We start from the raw sequence: 17,332 nt of genomic DNA, 5'->3' as shown, positions 1-17,332 counted from the left end.
AAACCCCTTTTAGATCAGTGGTATTTCTGTTGTGGTTTTTTATTCTTGCCTAATCCTCTCCTTGCTGTTTTGTTTCTTCCAGATCAATTTATTTTGTCCCTTCTTTCATTTTCATTTTTCTTTCATGTAAACATTCCTAACTCAGCCCCCAGAGAATGCTTTGTGCTTCTGCGTATTTCTGCATCACACAGGCAATGACCAGCAGCAAACTGTTTAATGCTGACAGTAAATTGTCACCAGAGAGTCTGTCATCTATGTGTCTTATGAAAACTAATAGTTTTTAACTGTCGACATTGCAGGGGCAGGGGGATTATTTTAATGAGGGAGGGTTTTCAGGTTTGGATATTTTTTAAAAGTGAAAACTGAAAATTTATACCATGTAGACTTAGAGAAGCACTATGAGAGCACTTGTTCGTGGCCATGCCAAAAGCTTAGGAGGTTTTAATTTTGAGTAATTTGACTTCTTTGTGACACTCTTACTATAGCTGATTTTGATCTCATTAGTTTCACTTTAAAATACAGGAGAGCCAGAACATTTCAGGGAAAAGCAGGGATGACAGTTACAGATGTAAGATTGTTCAGAGTGTAGTAAATCCGGTGCTTAGTAGTTGAAACTTTCACTGATACTAATGGAAATATTGGACACGCATAAGATTCAGGACCAATTCCATTACTTGGGACTATTTTTCTTGGAAAGAGCGGGAGTTCAAGGAGACTCTATACATCTCCTTTTCAAACTTTTTCCTCACATGAGAACATGGAGAAGCTCAAAGAAATTGTGAAGTAGTTATGCTGGAACAAGTAAGGGGAAGTATCATTTCACACTGGATATAACTAACTACTGAAGCACTCACTTCAGGAAGTCATCAAACTGCATTTTTTTTTTTTTTTTCATAAGACAGCATATCATGAGTACTAAAAGCCAATTACAGAAATGTGGTGCTGTTCCCAAAGGAGTGAATTTTCACCATTTAAAATTCAGTAGAGTCCTGGCTAAGGTCTATGGTTTTTTAAAAAAACCTTGCTTTTCATTTTTTGGGGTAGTAATAACAAGCCATTTGCATTAGAAGCAGTGTGAGTCTTTCAGTTGTCCTTTATCTGAAAGGTGGAAATTTTAATTTCTTTAAATCCCATTTCTACATTTCGATGAGAACACCATATGATTAAATTGTCTTGACTGGTTTCAGATGAAATGATGGTTTTCCATTTCCAAATGAAAGTTTTCCATTTACTGAAGTCATGTGATACTAGATCACAGAAATTTTCCTGAATTTCCTGAAGGAAAACTCTTCTGGACTGTAAATGAGCTTCTCTCTTACGCTCACTGGCAGGGAGAGGGATTGTCATTCTGTACACCAAGACTAACCAAAATAAAAAATTACCTCAGTGTAGATGATTTCTGTTTAGTTTTGTTAAAAGCTGAAGCGTCCTGTTTTAATTGACAGGTATTTTAGATCATCAAAGTAGTTATTTTTGTCAGTATATGCCCAAATTTCTTAAATATCCTCTATATTATTTTCAGATGGGAAGAAACGTTTCATTGGCATCAGAATGCTGACAATAACACCTGCGTAAGTATCTTGGTAAGATAATCTGTATGGTCATGCATACAAGGTGTGGTCAACAGTGGTTCAGAACTTTTATCATTCAGGTTTCTTTACAAATCTCCAGAGAATCTAGAAGTATGTGTTAGCTTCTATGAAGTCTAAAACCATTTTAATGATATTGGTGAAATACATGTTTTGAGACCTGGAAAATCACTGTCAATCATTCTCTAAATACTGATAATGGTGGATGCCCTGTTGTTAGCTCAGGGAAATTTGGAAGAGCCTGAATATTGGTTTTGGTTCATGACAAGGATGTCTGCAGCTACACTAGGTTTTAGGTGACATTTAAACAAGCTGCTGCTTTAAGGTGACCATGAGGGACAGAAGGTTATACGATGTGAGATTTGGTGCCTAACCTTTAACTGGAAAGAAAATATTTACTAAAGTGCAGAACAAAGCTTCATGCCTCCGTGTTGACAAAGTCAGAATATGGACACCCTCCTCCAGTTCTTGGCTGTTTTTTCTCTTTCACATTGCTTTGTGTCTTGCTGTTAGTCAGATATCTTCTGGGGTAAGAAATGAGGTCTGTTATGCTTGTGTTCTTTCCCAGCAGTAGGCACGTTTCCAATGTGGCAGTAGACTACAAAATTGAAGAAGACAATTTTCAGCTGGGGTTATAGTAAAGCCATATTTGTTTATTAAGTTACACTCTTGCAATCCTCCCCAAAGGGTCAGATCCTCAGCTGGAATGAGTCAATGTAATGGCATTAACATCACTCAACCACCACTGATGGAGAGAAATTCAGAATGTTTCTCAGCATAATTGTGAAGTGAACATGATGTGAGATTTTCCTGCTTTTGTGGTGTCTAATGAAGCAGGCTAAGATGTCTCCAGGCCTATTTTCAGGAAAAGACTGCTTCCCTTGATGTGTTTGCTTTAGTCATTTAGTCATTAGCTTCCTCAGTACAAAGTCAAATGAAGTGAAGCTATGTGCAGCCATTTTGGCTTGCTTTCCATCTGAGGGACCTCAGGTTTTAATGGCAGACAGCAGAGTAATCCATCATTACTTTAAAACTCTTTCTTTCTAGAAAGGAGTTTTAACTCACACTGCACAGACCTGAAATGATGTCACCTCCTCAGAAATGAGATGTTTTTTAGAGTCTCTATTTTGCAAATGGTACCTGTCTTCTTTCTTTAGAAAAATGATGTCACCTCCTCAGAAATGAGATGTTGTTTTTTTAGAGTCTCTATTTTGCAAATGGTACCTGTCTTCTTTCTTTAGAAAGGGATGCCCAGATAATTCCTCAGTAAAACTTGAGGAAGCTGAATTTTGGAAAACTCACAGTTTTGATCTATCTGATAACTGAAGTTATCAAAAGCTATATTGTTCTAAATAAAGACAAACTAAGAATAAATTGCAAAATGAAAGAAGCAAAATGGTTAGCAAATTTCTGCCCCATCACCAGCATTAATTATTTGGGGCAGGAATATCTTTTGTGCCTGTACAGCATTTAGGACAGAGAGTGCTACAGTCCCTGTGCTCTTCTACAGTGCCCTCTGTGCTACTGCTGCAAATAGCAAAAGTCAGGTTCTTGCAGGAGATGTACGAGACCATTAAATATAGTATGCTTTGCACAGGTAAGTTGTTTTGACTCTCTTAAAATCTGTTACTTGTTTTAATCCAAATTCAAATCCCCTACATTCTCATGACAAGAACAAGGGGCAAACAATTAACTGTTATGTCATTCTTTTTGGTCACAAAAAAATTGAGAATAAATAAATAATATTTTTTGAATGCTACTGCTTTTGTAATGGAATCGAATGCTATATAATTTTGTTCTTTTAGCTTGGTGGAAGAACTGAAACACAATAATGCTGATTTTCCTGACGTCAGAAGTGGAATTTATGTACACGAAGTTGTTCCAAACTCACCTTCTCATAGGTATGTAGAGCACATTATTTTCTTCACTCTAAATAAATCTCCAAATAGATACTAGTAGGTAATATTTCTATTTATATTCAAGTACGTCCTCAGACCAGTGTTGATTTGCATTTAAACAATCAAAAAATTGTGCATTTAGGTTAAAAAAAAAAAAAGGTTTAAATATTTGTGCTAAGAATCTCGCAATTACAAAAGAGAAATATTTTGATGTCAGAACTTTTTAAATGACATCATGAAACACTAAGTGTGCAAATATAAGAACACCCCAAATACAATGAACCAAATTTTGCTTTTGAAAAGTATGTTGAATATTAATAAATATAAACTTGGATTGAGTTTAAAGAGGAAACAGGATAGCATTCACATAAGACACTGTCAGAGCTATTATCTGACACAATGCTTTATCTTAGAGGAAGAGGTCGTTTTACAGAACAGTTGGAAAATAAGACACTTGTAAAAATTACTGTAGGAATTATTAATAAATGCAAAGACAATAAAAACAGCTATTCTGGATTACATTTGAACAGCAAGAGAGAATTTATCTGTAGTTCAGTTGGTACACTTTTTTGTCTTAAAATTTTGACAGTGGTTTTATTTCTCATGCTTGCAATACATACTAAAGAGATAAAAGCATGGTCTTGCCAATGAATGGAGTGGAGTGAGTCAGTCATGGCTAAAAGTCTTTTCAATGTCTCCTTTGCTGTAGTTTTGTGGAAGACAAAGAGAAGGCTAGACTACTTTTACTGTTGGTGTTTTTTTGCTGTTTTAGAAAAAAATCCTTAGTGAAATAATGCAAGCCTGATTTTGCATTTAGGGACCTTGTGCTCTTGTGGCCAGGAAGGCCAATGGCATCCTGGGGTGCATTAGAAGGGGTGTGGTTAGTAGGTCGAGAGAGGTTCTCCTCCCCCTCTACTCTGCCCTGGTGAGGCCGCATCTGGAATATTGTGTCCAGTTCTGGGCCCCACAGTTCAAGAAGGACAGGGAACTGCTTGAGAGAGTCCAGCGCAGAGCCACGAAGATGATTAAGGGAGTGGAGCATCTCCCTTATGAGGAAAGGCTGAGGGAGCTGGGTCTCTTTAGCTTGGAGAAACGTATACTGAGGGGAGACCTAATTACTGTTTACAAATATGTTAAGGGTGAATGTCATGAGGATGGAGCCAGGCTCTTCTCAGTGATGCCCAACGATAGGACAAGGAGCAATGGGTGTAAGCTGGAACACAGGAGGTTCCGCTTAAACTTGAGAAAAAACTTCTTTACGGTGAGGGTGACAGAGCCCTGGAACAGGCTGCCCAGGGAGGGTGTGGAGTCTCCTTCTCTGGAGACATTCAAGACCCGCCTGGCCGCCTTTCTGTGTAATTTTGTTTAAGTTCCTGCTCCGGCAGCGGGATTGGACTAGATGATCTTTTGAGGTCCCTTCCAATCCCCAACATTCTGTGATTCTGTGACTACTACTGATTATTCTTTCCCAGTCAGAAGGGTAGAATTTCATTTCGATGAAAACTAAGACAAGTAAAAATTTATCATGTCAGACAAAGAGGTGGTGAATAGTCTTTGTACTTCTTCTCTGCATAGAATTCATACTTACTGCCTTCTTCTTTTCTTTGCAGAGGAGGGATCCAAGATGGAGATATCATTGTTAAAGTCAATGGGCGTCCTTTGTTGACTTCCAGTGACCTGCAAGAGGCTGTGATGAATGAATCACCTCTACTACTTGAAGTTCGAAGAGGAAATGATGACTTGCTATTTAACATTGAGCCTGAAGTTGTCATGTAAATAGAATTGAAGAAGCTCTCACCATAATTAAACTCACTTATTCTGGAACACTAGATACCTCCTTTACAGCTACAGTAATTATACTTCCTATTGACTAATGACAAGGTGGACTAACTTAATTGCCTGAGCCATTTCTGTACATAGTAGCTAGAATGAATTCAATTATGCTGTTTATAGAAGATATAACTTTAAAAAGAAATTTAAGAACTGTGTTCTGGGGAGAGGGAGGAGGAAAACAAATTTTGGGTGGCTGTTAAAAATGGGGTCCACTTCCAGTTCCTGCAGGTTCAGAGCAGATTCAGTTCTTCATTTTGAAAGACCAAAATACTACTGGAAGTGAGGAAGCATGCTGAAAGAGGAAATTATTCTTAAAATACAGTCATGGCTGCAGCAGAACCAAGCTGTTGCAATGCACAATTGAGCTTTTTTTAATGTAACTTTTTCAATGTGAAACTAGTATTGGCAAAGCTTGTATTTGTTCTTAGTGCTTCTATGCTACATGTCAATGCAGGTAGATTAAATCTGTAAATATTGAAAGGAACAAAAATGGTGTCAGGCTATAGAGTGTTACACCTAGGTCATGCGATTTTGGAATATAGTAAATGATTCTTATAGAATTAATGCCTTATATATAAATCAAAACGATGTGCTGAACAAAGTTAAGTTTGAGAAAGTGCACAGTTTTTAAAGATTTTGATACAAATTAGTTTTGCATTTTACTGTTAAGCTTTGCTGTAAAATTGTTATACTACTTTTGACTTGTACTGTGTATGTTTCTACTGTAAGGATTAAAAGTTTACACAAATAATGTGTTGGTGTAAATCTTTTTTAAAATAAGTATGTCTTCTCTGCCTCTTCTGTCAGACTGGAATAGACTCTCCCAAAAGAAAATTTTATTGCAGAAAATTGGGCCCTGATATTATGAAAATCCTTTGCAGCCCCATGGTATAATTATTCTGCCCGGATTTAGACTATATTTAGAAATGCTTTGCACACAAGTCATTTATCTACACTGCTTTTTTCATATTTGTGAATTGTGCTTTGATGTCATTTAGAGAGTATCTAGGTGGGATCCTGTTGTCCTCAATTCTGCCTGTACATGACCAGAAGCAGCAAGGAAGCACTGTTAACCCGGTTTTACAGCTAGAGCATGTGAGACTCTTATGTAATAAACCTGGGACAGACATTTCTAAGAGCTAAATCCCGATCTCCTAGGTACTCTAAGCCACAGAACTGGATTATTTCTTAGTGACTTCTGCTACCGTTCACAAAGAGACAGAGGAGTATCTCTGTCTGGAGTATTTTCTGCAGCAAGCTGTGCTTTCTAGACTTGATTCTTGTGTCTTTGTTTTACTCCTTGTTGCATCAGAGTATATCTTTGGGACAACTAGAACCTTCCCTTAGGTTGCCATCATGTCTAGACTTTCTGGCTGTACCAGCTGACTTGTTTGTGACAAGCCTTGGCACCTTTGGGTTTGTGTGATGCCAGGCATGCTGTAAAGAGCTGTCCCTTGCTGGCCGGCTGTGACTACAACTATACAGTTGAAAGGTGGATGGGGTATATTCCTCCAAAAATGATTTCTACCACATTATCCCCCATGTCTTTAATAATGGCTTAACACTCATGCTGTCACTAAAAGAAGCTGTTTTGACCCCTCCAACAAAAAATGCTTAGATGTACCTGTTGAATATTCCATATTCAGATGGATTAAATCCTTTGCATTAAAATACAACCTTAGCATCCAAGCTTGCAAACAGCAAAAACATGTTCTGAACATGTTCTGCAAGCCGTGGCATGCAGGAGGATGCTCTCATGGCTAAAGTCAAGCCTATCCATACATGTGTACTGTGTTAGGACTACCATTTTACATTTTGTGAGGGGTGTTTGATTCCCTGTGTCTATTGATTAGTATCAGACAAGTTAAGATACTTCCATGAGTTTGTTACTAATTTTCAGATTTTTTTTAACAACAAATTGTTTTGTTAGAAGACCCACAGAGTGATTATCTTCTCTTACCGTAAGAGAAGGTTTTTGGCTTCCAGATAACATTGTAATGATTTTGAAATGAATTGGATAACAACTCTTATTGCAATTATACTGAATACAGTCTGAAAGTGACATAGCAGCATTAAAATTAAAACAATACACAGTTGTTGGCTCTGGCCAAGTGCCTTGGCCTTTTAATCGTATGGAGGGGAGAAAGGCCATTTCCTTACTCATCAAAAACTGTTGTGTTCTACCAACAGTTCCTTTTTTCTAAGCTTTCTCTGAAAATCTTGTGGAGCTTGCGCATCCTGGAGTCTGCAAGTGCTGTTGCATTGTAGCAGATTTCACTCTGAGGGAATAAAGGTCAGATGAGGTTCTTCTAGAAAGAAAGCATTGTCACTTCCTTTGACTGCAGGAGCATCTGTGTCATTTCAGCTGTGGTGTGACCCTTAACTGCTGAGATAAAAAAGCAGACTGTATTAATTGCCACTCATCCCCCTGACATCAGCCAGAGCTACAAAGGTTAATTGCTCAGTCTTCAGAGTCAGCATCTATTGATGCCAGCAGTTAATGTTAAGTCTATAACACAACCTTGCTATCTTTGTTTCTTGGCTAAGATAAAATAAAATGGAAGTCAGTGTCTAAAAACACTCAGAGAATTTTTCTGTTATAAGCAATTACTGGCTGAGTCTCTCAGGCAAAAAAGAAGTAACTAAAGTGTGATCTTGATCTCTCAAAGAAACTGTCAGCTGCGGCTTTTCCAAGTCAAGGTTGGGTCAACAAGAGGAATGTTTTTGATATTCAGTAGTCTGACCACTCTTTTATTACCACAAAGATTTCTAAAGCCTCTTCATTATTTCTGCAAGGCCCAATCAGCAAAGTAAGGAAAGAGAAAACTCAGCAATAACAATACAAAAGACTTGAGCATTTCAGGGTGAGTCTACACTGCAGCCCAGCAAGGTACGCAGTGGGAGCTGCCCAGATCTGCCAGAAAGCAAACCCCTGTAGGGGAGCATCCTCTTGCCTGTCCTGCCCACCTGGGCCTGCTGTGAGGCTGAGCAGGTTAAAGACAACTTTTTAGGCTCAATGTTCAGTAGAAAATAGGAATGAGATAACACCATGCGTAATACAACACCACTCATAAAAAGAAATGGTGACTGTTAAGTTGACGAGGTATGGGTGAAGCGGAAAACAAGAAAGGGAACAGCAAAGAATAGCAATTAAAAAAATATATTCTTTGGAGATTTTTTTTTTAAAGACCAGAAGAAATGTCTGCTAGTTTCTTTTATACAACTAGACAGGCATGACAATGGGCCAGATATACTGTACAGCTGCCTGAACCAGGTATTCGAGGACCCCTTTCTGCAGGGATGGCATCTTATGTTTATCTCTGTACCCTCAGAGCAGTTTGGGATGGGAGGGATAGGGAACATCCCAAAATACCAGTGAGTCTGTGCAAGAGGAATAGGTAACGGAGAGGGAACCTTTAGACTGCAGTTCAGGGTGGCACACACCTTATCACCTTCCCTGAGCACCACGTAGCAGCTCCTATGTCTAATCATTTGTGGCTATTTGCTCCCCCACTACAAAATTGCTCCATCATTCTTGTACCTCTGATATCAGTTCAAAAATATGATGTCACTGGGAAGAGAGGCTCTTTCTATTTGCGAGCAAGGAAAACACACTTCCTTCTCTTATAGGGGATCTTGTAGCTCTGCCCAGGGACAGGACATGACATGAGAGGTGCATGACTCTTGGGGCTTGTGGGCCTGTAAAAGGCTGGTTGGTGATTTGCAGGCTGTGGCCACTGTGCTGCGCTGAGCATCCTCATGGTCCAGCAGGCATACCTGTTGCAGCTACAAGAATTTTGGCCTGTGGGGATCTGAAAAGACTTGAAAAGGTGGCAGAAATCTGAGTTATTGAGGAGCTTCAGTGGTCACACAGAAAATCAGTGCACAGCAGCTCTTCTGTATAACCTGTTCTCTGCTCGCTGTTCTGTACAAGCTACTCTGCACAACCACACACCAAGCAGGTCCTTCCTTTCTACATATCTCTTTCTAGTGCCTTTGCCCCAGCTGGTCTGCACAAAGCTCTTCTGCACGGCTCCTTCCACAGGGGCTGTTTCGCAATTCTGCATCGTGCCCTCTGTGGTGGCTGCTCTGTTTGCTCTTCTCCACTGGTTGGGCACCAGCTATTCTGTACCACCATATATCCCAGACAGCAGTCTCACACTCTTTTAGTTTTGTTTTGACTGCTTGTTTCTTGCTTGAGGCTTTGTTGGTTTTGCAGAAATCCGGAAGAAAGAGGAATTTTTTTTTTTCTTTCTTCCCAAGCTCTGAAGTCTTGGGTGCTGCACTGAGCATTTCAAGTCCATATAATACTAGGGCAGTGACTTGATGACATGTTTATTTAACCACAAGACACTGCAGGATATAGAAGGTGATGTCGCCTCTGTTTAGGCACCACCAACCAGGAACTGCTGTTCAAAGACATGTAAGGTTGGGAGCTTACCCCAGAGGGGGTGTGTATGGATAGCAAGGGCATGCTTTCTGTACCCACACACAGGACTAAAGTCTGAGGATTGCTTTGAAGTAGGGGGAAGACTTAAAAAGGGAACGGAAAGGGAGTGTAGCATGTTTATTTTGTTTTATTCCCCTTATTTACTTGGGTTTCTGTAATCTTCATTTAACTGAATGTGCCTGGGGAAAGCATCCAGGTCTGTGTTTGTTCCCATCCCTCTTCCCACAGTAGCAGATTATTTTTGCAATTTTGGTGTTGTGCAAAGAGCTGGTTTGGTCTTTTATCCAGACCTTCCCAGTGCTTGTGTCAGCAGACACAGCTTGATGGGGCATTGCTGTAGAAGAACTTTCTAGGTCATGCCATGGACTGTAAACAGAGGCAGAAAAAACCAGCAGCAGTTAAGGCAGGCTTGCTTGAAAGACCTTGCTGGCTGGTCCAATTCTCTGTCTTCTGGCAAATATGTGAGGCCATTTTATATTGCATTTTTCTACCAAAAAACACTCAACAGTATATCCACTAACAGTGAACTAATGTTTGGGGAGCACGAAGCATGGATACAGCAGTCAGGCTGCAATAGTCACAAACAAAAAAAAGAGGAAAAATATATTTATTTTTTCTCTTTTGATTTTATCCTCTGAGGAGAAAGGTCAGACAGAGCCACTCTCCCCCCATCCTCCCTTCCTCTTACCCTCTGTTCCTGTCAAAAGGTTCCCCTGGAGTCTGTGAGAATATGTCAATATTAAACAGCATTTTCCCTATAAAGATCTCTGGAGAACAGCAGAAGCAACTACTCACTCTTTCTTTCTTCAACAAACACTAGCCAGGTCTTCACAAACAGCCAACTGAGGCATAGTCAGGAAAAAACAAGTTCTTAGAGGAAGGAGTCGCCAAGGAAAATAATTGGGCAGCATGAGGGGTTTGGTGACGCAGCTGCACAGCTGCTAAGTTCAATGACTTCTCGATTGCCTCCATCTGAAGTTGTGTTCCACTTTGAAACAATCTTCTACTTCCGTAACTATAAATAACTGGGCATGATGATTTGCTGCTTGAAATCCCAGAAGCGGCTTGGGAAAATGACAAAACCAAACCCTAACAACTAACAAGAAAACAAGAAGCCTTCTTGTTAGAGAAGGCTTGAGACAGTCAGAGACAGTGAAGCTAGAGAGTATAGAGCTAATGTTTTTTGAAGATGACTTTCTAACATCTCAATTGGTCAAGTTGTGCAGTGGTGCAGCAGTGTTGCCAACTGATCTGTCCTTCTGTGGGAGGAAGTCCACCTCAGGGTTGGTGTCTCATAGACTGCTGATCATTTACTCTGAGCTACATGGGTAGATGTCCCTTAGCAGCAAGGGAAAGAAACAGTATCTTTCCTATGCTCAGAAAGTAGAGGTTCAAACAGATCCAAAAGTTGTATCCTAAAAATATTTACTATAAAGCCTCCTTCCTGTAAAGAGGGCCTCAGCTGAACAGAAGCAATGTACTTGTCTGTGCTGTACAAATCCCAGGTTAAGTGAGATGACTTTTAACCCTGCAATCTTAAGCTAGTTTCAGAATAATGAAGATTTTGCCTTTGGTTACTAGCTAAATTTCAATCCCAATTTGGAATAGTGAAAAAAATCTCAACTTTGTCTCATGTCCAGCAGAAGTAATCTGTAAAGTTCTGGGGCAATGGGAGAAATTTCTGAGTGTAGTAATACGTGATATTTCAGAGTATTGCCTGGGTTTATCTACAAGAGTATGGGGTAGGTTTTTCAACTGAAGGTAGAAACATGAAAAATGATGGATCCTGCCTCACTCGGGTGTCATGCTTACTATACCATGATGGGCCTACCACAGCCACCAAAATTATCTGACGAGTTTGAAATGCATTAATGACACTTGCCTTTCTAGCCGTTTTACCTCTAAAGCTGTTTCTTTCTTGTCTGTAAATTCAGATAAAAAGACCATGGGAAAATACACCTAAACCACCAAAAATGCTCCCAAATACCTTTTCTATGTATATAAAAATGTCTGAACTTGAAAGTCCATCATGTTGGTAGTCTTTGTGGTTAGACACCAGTGTTCTGTTTCCCACTGCAAATTATGCAGGTCACCTCCTGCAAGCTGTATATCCCACTGGAAAATGAGGTATTGCTTACATTAAGGGCATAAAGCTGCCAGTTGTGCCTCTACAGAAAGACTTCAACATCTGAAATATGTTACTCCTCTCTGATTAAATATTGCTATTCTGGTGTACTAAAATATTGCCATTCTGGCCCATAAATCTTACAACAAAATCCTACATTTAGGGAAAAGCAGAGAAAATTTTGTGGCAGGTTAAGGGAGTTCTGATGTTTTGAAAAGCCCTTTACAGCTTCTCAGTGGTTTGGGACGTCAGATGTTATATGAAGAGGAGAAATCAGGAGGCAGAATCTGAGGAAGTGATGAGAGGTGCAGTGATAAATGTATACCATTGTTTCACATTTTTTTTCCCCTAAAGGTCTATACATATGGTCTACATTTTTGTTGGCCTTGTTGCAGTAAATTTTCTGAGTGCTTCTGAGATTTTTTTAAGGAAAAGTTCTCTGATTTCTTGCTAATTGATATCATTAGTGTTATTGGTATAAGGCTAATCAAACTTAGAAATGAAATGTGGTATGAAAACTGAGGGAGCTGCTTTGGTTGGGTTTGGTTTTTTTTTTGCTTCACATCTGTAAAGGCAGCTGCAGAAAAGGAAAGACACTTGAGTAAATCCTGGCAAATTGAAAAAGAACAGCCTCTGAAAGCAGCCTGGCAAACTTCTGTAAATCACCACCACGCCTTTAAAATAAAGCAAGCTTTTCTACGGCTTAGTTATACCACTGAAGCAATTTAATAATTGTGTTGAAAAGAAAAAATATCAATCTTTACACATTTTGCATTGGTAGGCATTACATATTTGCCTTAACTTGGAACAATATTTGCAAATCTTACTTTTGGAACAGTTTTACCCCAAAAGATGGTAGGTAATTAAATAAAATCAGTATTTGCTTAAGAGAAATGTGATCCTTGACTAAGATTATTTTTTAAATGGTCACTATTTTTATAACACAACATTTATTTTGCATAGTACTGAGGAAATTTGACCTGACAGAGTCAATTGCTAATACAGTCAACCCTAGTGGCACGGAGTCAGGCTCTGAAATGAAAGGCTGTATAAAAGGTACCTGAAAGTTAGTTTGTCAACTAGCAAAGCTCTTCCATGGCCTTTGGGTAGGCTTCTGTAATTCTGCAGGCTGCGGCAGGTCAGGTGTGATTTGCTTCTGTATGTAACTGTGAAGGCTGTGAGAGTTTGCAGCAATTTTATTAATTATGACAACTGGGGAGAAATTATTTCCCCCAGCTTGCTGATAGCAAAGACCTTCCTTATCAACCTCCATCTGACCAGGTTTGCAAACATGCTCCTGCAGATGATAAGCCAGCATAAAATACAGTTTCCTTTTCTCCAGAAAACTCTGATTCCTATTTAATGACACCTACATTCCTCTTCTAAGACGTAAAAACTTGCTACAGTTATCACCCTGTTCGGATCAATGAAGTTTGGTGGGTAAATGCAAAGAGATACTTAAGTTTCAGATGGTCAGTGAGGTAGTAAGGAGTTGTGCAGTCAAAATATCTTAGATTTTGAACAAAAAGAGCTATTGATACATTTTAATTTTCCATGTGCAACAAGGTTTTATAGTTACAGATGCACCCTCTGTGAAATCAAACCTCTGTAGTCCTTTTTTGTCTTTTTTCAGAAAAAAAAGAAAGGAAGAACTCAAAAAGTGAAAAATGATCTAGGTACCAACCTGCTTTCTCTATTAGCATTGAGGAAGAAGAAGCAGAAGCAGAAGCAGAAGCAGAAGAGAAAGGCAATTACAGCCTGAAGTGTTAGCTAGCTCTTCCTGGGGTTAGGTGTGGCTGGATGATGCTGAGGTTTATTTATTGGTCTATGTCTTTATACAGTCCCATGCCCATGGCATCTGAGGTCCAGATTCTCCAAGATGTAGGTCGTATGCCATGAATACCTTATAGGTTACGTGATTCGCTGTGTGTGGCTCATGGGTACTATATTTCCTAGAGACTGACCATAAGACAAAATTTATATGTGTGTGGCAATTTCTGACACCACAGCACTGGCTTGCGTCCTGATTTAGGGAAGAACAAGTCAGAATGTAAACATCTTTCTTGGAGCAAAGATTTTCCACAAGTTCATCTTGACACTTCCAATCATGCTGACACATTTTGATATTCATTTATCTACCTAAAAACACAGCCATAGCTCAGCCAGAAAGAAAATACATCACAGAGCACACAGAGAACCTGGATTGAAGGTAGAGACATTTTTATTTCACATATTATGGAGTGCAGAAGTTTGTTCGTAGGTAGATGATATATCCAAATCTCACAGTCTATATGAGTATTAGGTAAAGAAATCTGATGAATATATGACAAGCAAAACACAATCATTGCGATCATATTTTGACATTGTACACAATTTGTCAGATTTTTAATGGCAGCTATATATTTAGAAAAAAAAAAGTTTCTCTCTGTAGTAAGAATCTTAAACTAGAATTGCACCATTTTGAGAATCTGCTTCAGGTTCAGGTTTTAATTTTATACAAAATAAGAAAGAGCTGCATGAAATTAAATCTTACTGCTTAATGATGTGCAGCAGAAGTCTTTCTGCTGTTAGTACCAAAAATACTTCAGCTCATTCTCACTGATAATTCCCCACCTCTATTTGTGCCAACATTAACAAATAGAAAGTCATATTGATTGTAATGTACTACACAGGGTAAGTTTGTTTTAGGTTGAAATTCTCCCCTAAAAACAGAAAAGAAAACCCAGACAGTGTGCTTTTTAACTTTCTTTTTTGCGTGTGTGCACAGAGATTAGGAGGATTAGAAAAGAGGGTCTTAGAGGGTGTTTTGGGTTAAACCCAAGATCTAATCCCATGGCTGTAGCAATAGTATTTTGAAAAATCATTTTTGAGCTGCTATGGTAAATGTTTCTAAAAACAGAGGAGCGGTTTACAATCTGTTACAACAATGAATCAAAATAACGGCTCATTTTCCATGTTAAGCCCCAAGAGCTTTGGTAAACACCACGCTGGCTCATTGGAAACAGAAGAATGATTGACAATGTAATGCAACCAAAAACCTGAAAGAGAAAACAGGTAGATTAATTATCCGTTAAATTAATACTCATCTACTCCTCAGAGTTTTAGTCACCAGAGCTGGGTCGGCTTAACAAATAAACTGTCCGTGGTTTCAGCACAAGTACACCATAGAAACCCAGGGCCCAATCCTAAAATCTGTGAAGCAAAACATATGCTTGAAGTTAAGCCCATGATTGGCGAACACTGAAATCTGGTCAGTACTGGAATTCTTCTGATGTGAATATTAAAACATCTCTCCAAATCTCTGCGTGTGAGTGATCACAATTAGCCAGTCCAGCATGTGTTTCATCGGCCATTGGTAGCAAGTCCACAGTAGCCCTGATCTTGTGAGTGGTGACATAGCACAAAAACCTAATTAACTCCAGGTTATATACACTATGAAACATACACAATGCATTCACATGTGTTCATTTGGCATGCACGTATGTAGTCTACACATGTATAACATACAAAAAGAAAGGGAATATAGATAAGAATATAAGAACTGTACAAGTATTCATCAGGGAAATGTAAAGGTGAAAGATGAATTCTGTGGCTAACAGATGTTAAAAAAATCTGATACAGGGAACTTGAAAAGAGCTTGCCCTTGATCAGTTAAAAACATTGGTGAAAGTATTGGCTATAATGCATAAAACATCATCTAACAGGTATTTGCTTCTGTGATACAGAGGTATTATCAAATGAGATAATACCAAATGTGGCAGTCAATTCATGTGATGATGACATACTTTCCAGGTTAACAGTAGCCAAAGATGAAGTTAGACAGCTGTATCTACAGCTAGGCTTTTATTTTTTTCCTCCTTTTTCTTTTTTTAAAATATAAATTCTTATTTTATCAGAAGGTTCAGATAACTTTTAGCTGTTTTAAAAACTGACTAAACTGTCTAATAGTTCAGTTAACTTTCTGTAAACCTTAGAACTGTAGTGATGTTCCATGAATAGCTCCAAGTGAGATTGGAAGATCTCTGACATATTTAAGGGCTTCTAATTGCTGAACATATAAATAAGCATCAAAGGGTAGATTTTGATAGGATTTTTAAGTCAAATAATTTTGCAGCTGATAAAATTAACAGAAATTTGAAATTACAAATGTCTGGAAAAAAAGGATTATTTTGATTACATTTTGTGCAGACCACAGGAATGAGTCACGTGGCAGTAAGAGGGTGAGAGAGGAGGTGACTGTGGTAAATAAGCTCTGACTTTAATACAGATAAAATATTTTCTGCAACTTATTTGAAAAGTAGGGTGTTTGCAGTTCAAATCTGTTCCAGACTGTGACTGATGCTGGACAAGTTGTTCAAATCATCCTCTGCTGCAGTTCCTGCATCTATTTGATGTAACTGGTTGCAATTCCTAACATGAAGCACTCTGAAATCTCAGGCAAATAAGATTATACTATCAAATTGCAAACACTGTCTCTATGTGATAAAAAAATGAGACTCAATGAGCCTGTGTGGTCTGCAAGAAGACAGACGTCTAAATGGACATTGCCTCCTCTCTGGTGTCCTGTGTCTTCACTGAAACCTTAGTTCGTGACTGTGAATATGTGGTTTTATAGATGTCTGAATTCCCTGTCTCAGCAAGGTGAAGGCAACAGGCTCAATCACTCAGGGTGATGTCTTCAAGCATCCTAATATTTAATTTGGACTGATTTTCATCTGACAGTTTAAATTTCAATGATTTTTATTTAAATCTTGATTAAGTCACCATCCATTCTCCAACATGTTTTGCTTTCCTGGCTCAAATTCACACTCTATGTTTCCCCTTTATCAGAAAGAATAAATTTTGTGGTTGTTTGGGGTTTTTTTCTTTTATATATGTTTTTTTTTTCTCCTCTTTTATATATGTTTTCTTTGTGTGTCAGGTCTCAACTAGAAAATTATAGTAGGATATTAAGGTTCTTATATTTTAAAGATGGAATAGTAAAAATAAAATTAAAGTATCCCCTAGAAAATTTCTTTTTTAACCTTTGTAAAATAATGTCATACTTTATATCATAGGAAAAACTCAAAGCTAATATGTCAAACAAGACTAATTCAGCCTTGACAGAAAATCTTCCACTTTCTTTCTTTTAAGTTTAAATGTTCAGTGCTTGAATCAAAACTGGGAGAAGTCAGAGGGCAATGATGCTCTCCATATTTATAGGATTTGGAGGAAAAAAACCCAACCCAAATTAAATTTGTTTCCAATGGGAAACACTTGTGAATTGTGACTCTATTTGTTATATGATATGAAATATTTGAAGTGACTTCTGAAAGATATTTGTATTAATACTTAGACATATAGGCTCATTAATTCGATGTGTTATTATCCAGGACAAAAAAAAAGGTAGCAAGTACAGGCAGGATCTTGAACCATAGAATCATAGAATGGTTTGGAT

At 38.4% G+C, this 17,332-nt stretch overlaps 1 protein-coding gene across 1 annotated transcript; it reads left to right on the top strand.

Annotated features, from left to right (window-relative positions):
* The first annotated feature begins 1,526 nt into the window (after positions 1–1,526).
* On the top strand, positions 1,527–6,081 carry LOC104525985 (serine protease HTRA3-like). The gene is made up of 3 exons (XM_010169294.2): positions 1,527–1,571; positions 3,395–3,490; positions 5,098–6,081. The coding sequence occupies exons 1-3, from the start codon at positions 1,552–1,554 to the stop codon at positions 5,261–5,263; spliced, it is 282 nt and encodes a 93-aa protein (XP_010167596.1). The 5' UTR covers positions 1,527–1,551; the 3' UTR covers positions 5,264–6,081.
* Positions 6,082–17,332: the final 11,251 nt, after the last annotated feature.

Source organism: Antrostomus carolinensis, unplaced genomic scaffold (genome assembly GCF_000700745.2).
Source record: "Antrostomus carolinensis isolate BGI_N321 unplaced genomic scaffold, ASM70074v2 scaffold4266, whole genome shotgun sequence".
NCBI lineage: Eukaryota > Metazoa > Chordata > Aves > Caprimulgiformes > Caprimulgidae > Antrostomus > Antrostomus carolinensis.
Note: the sequence above shows the minus strand (reverse complement) of the source record. Positions and strands in the feature narration are given on the sequence as shown.

What these genes read in the sequence shown, in the direction of transcription:
- LOC104525985 (XM_010169294.2), top strand. Translation starts at nt 1,552, where the DNA reads ATGCTGACAATAACACCTGC. An exon ending in ATGCTGACAATAACACCTGC is followed by an intron (nt 1,572 to 3,394) that starts GTAAGTATCTTG and finishes TTGTTCTTTTAG; the next exon opens with CTTGGTGGAAGAACTGAAAC. An exon ending in CCAAACTCACCTTCTCATAG is followed by an intron (nt 3,491 to 5,097) that starts GTATGTAGAGCA and finishes TTTTCTTTGCAG; the next exon opens with AGGAGGGATCCAAGATGGAG.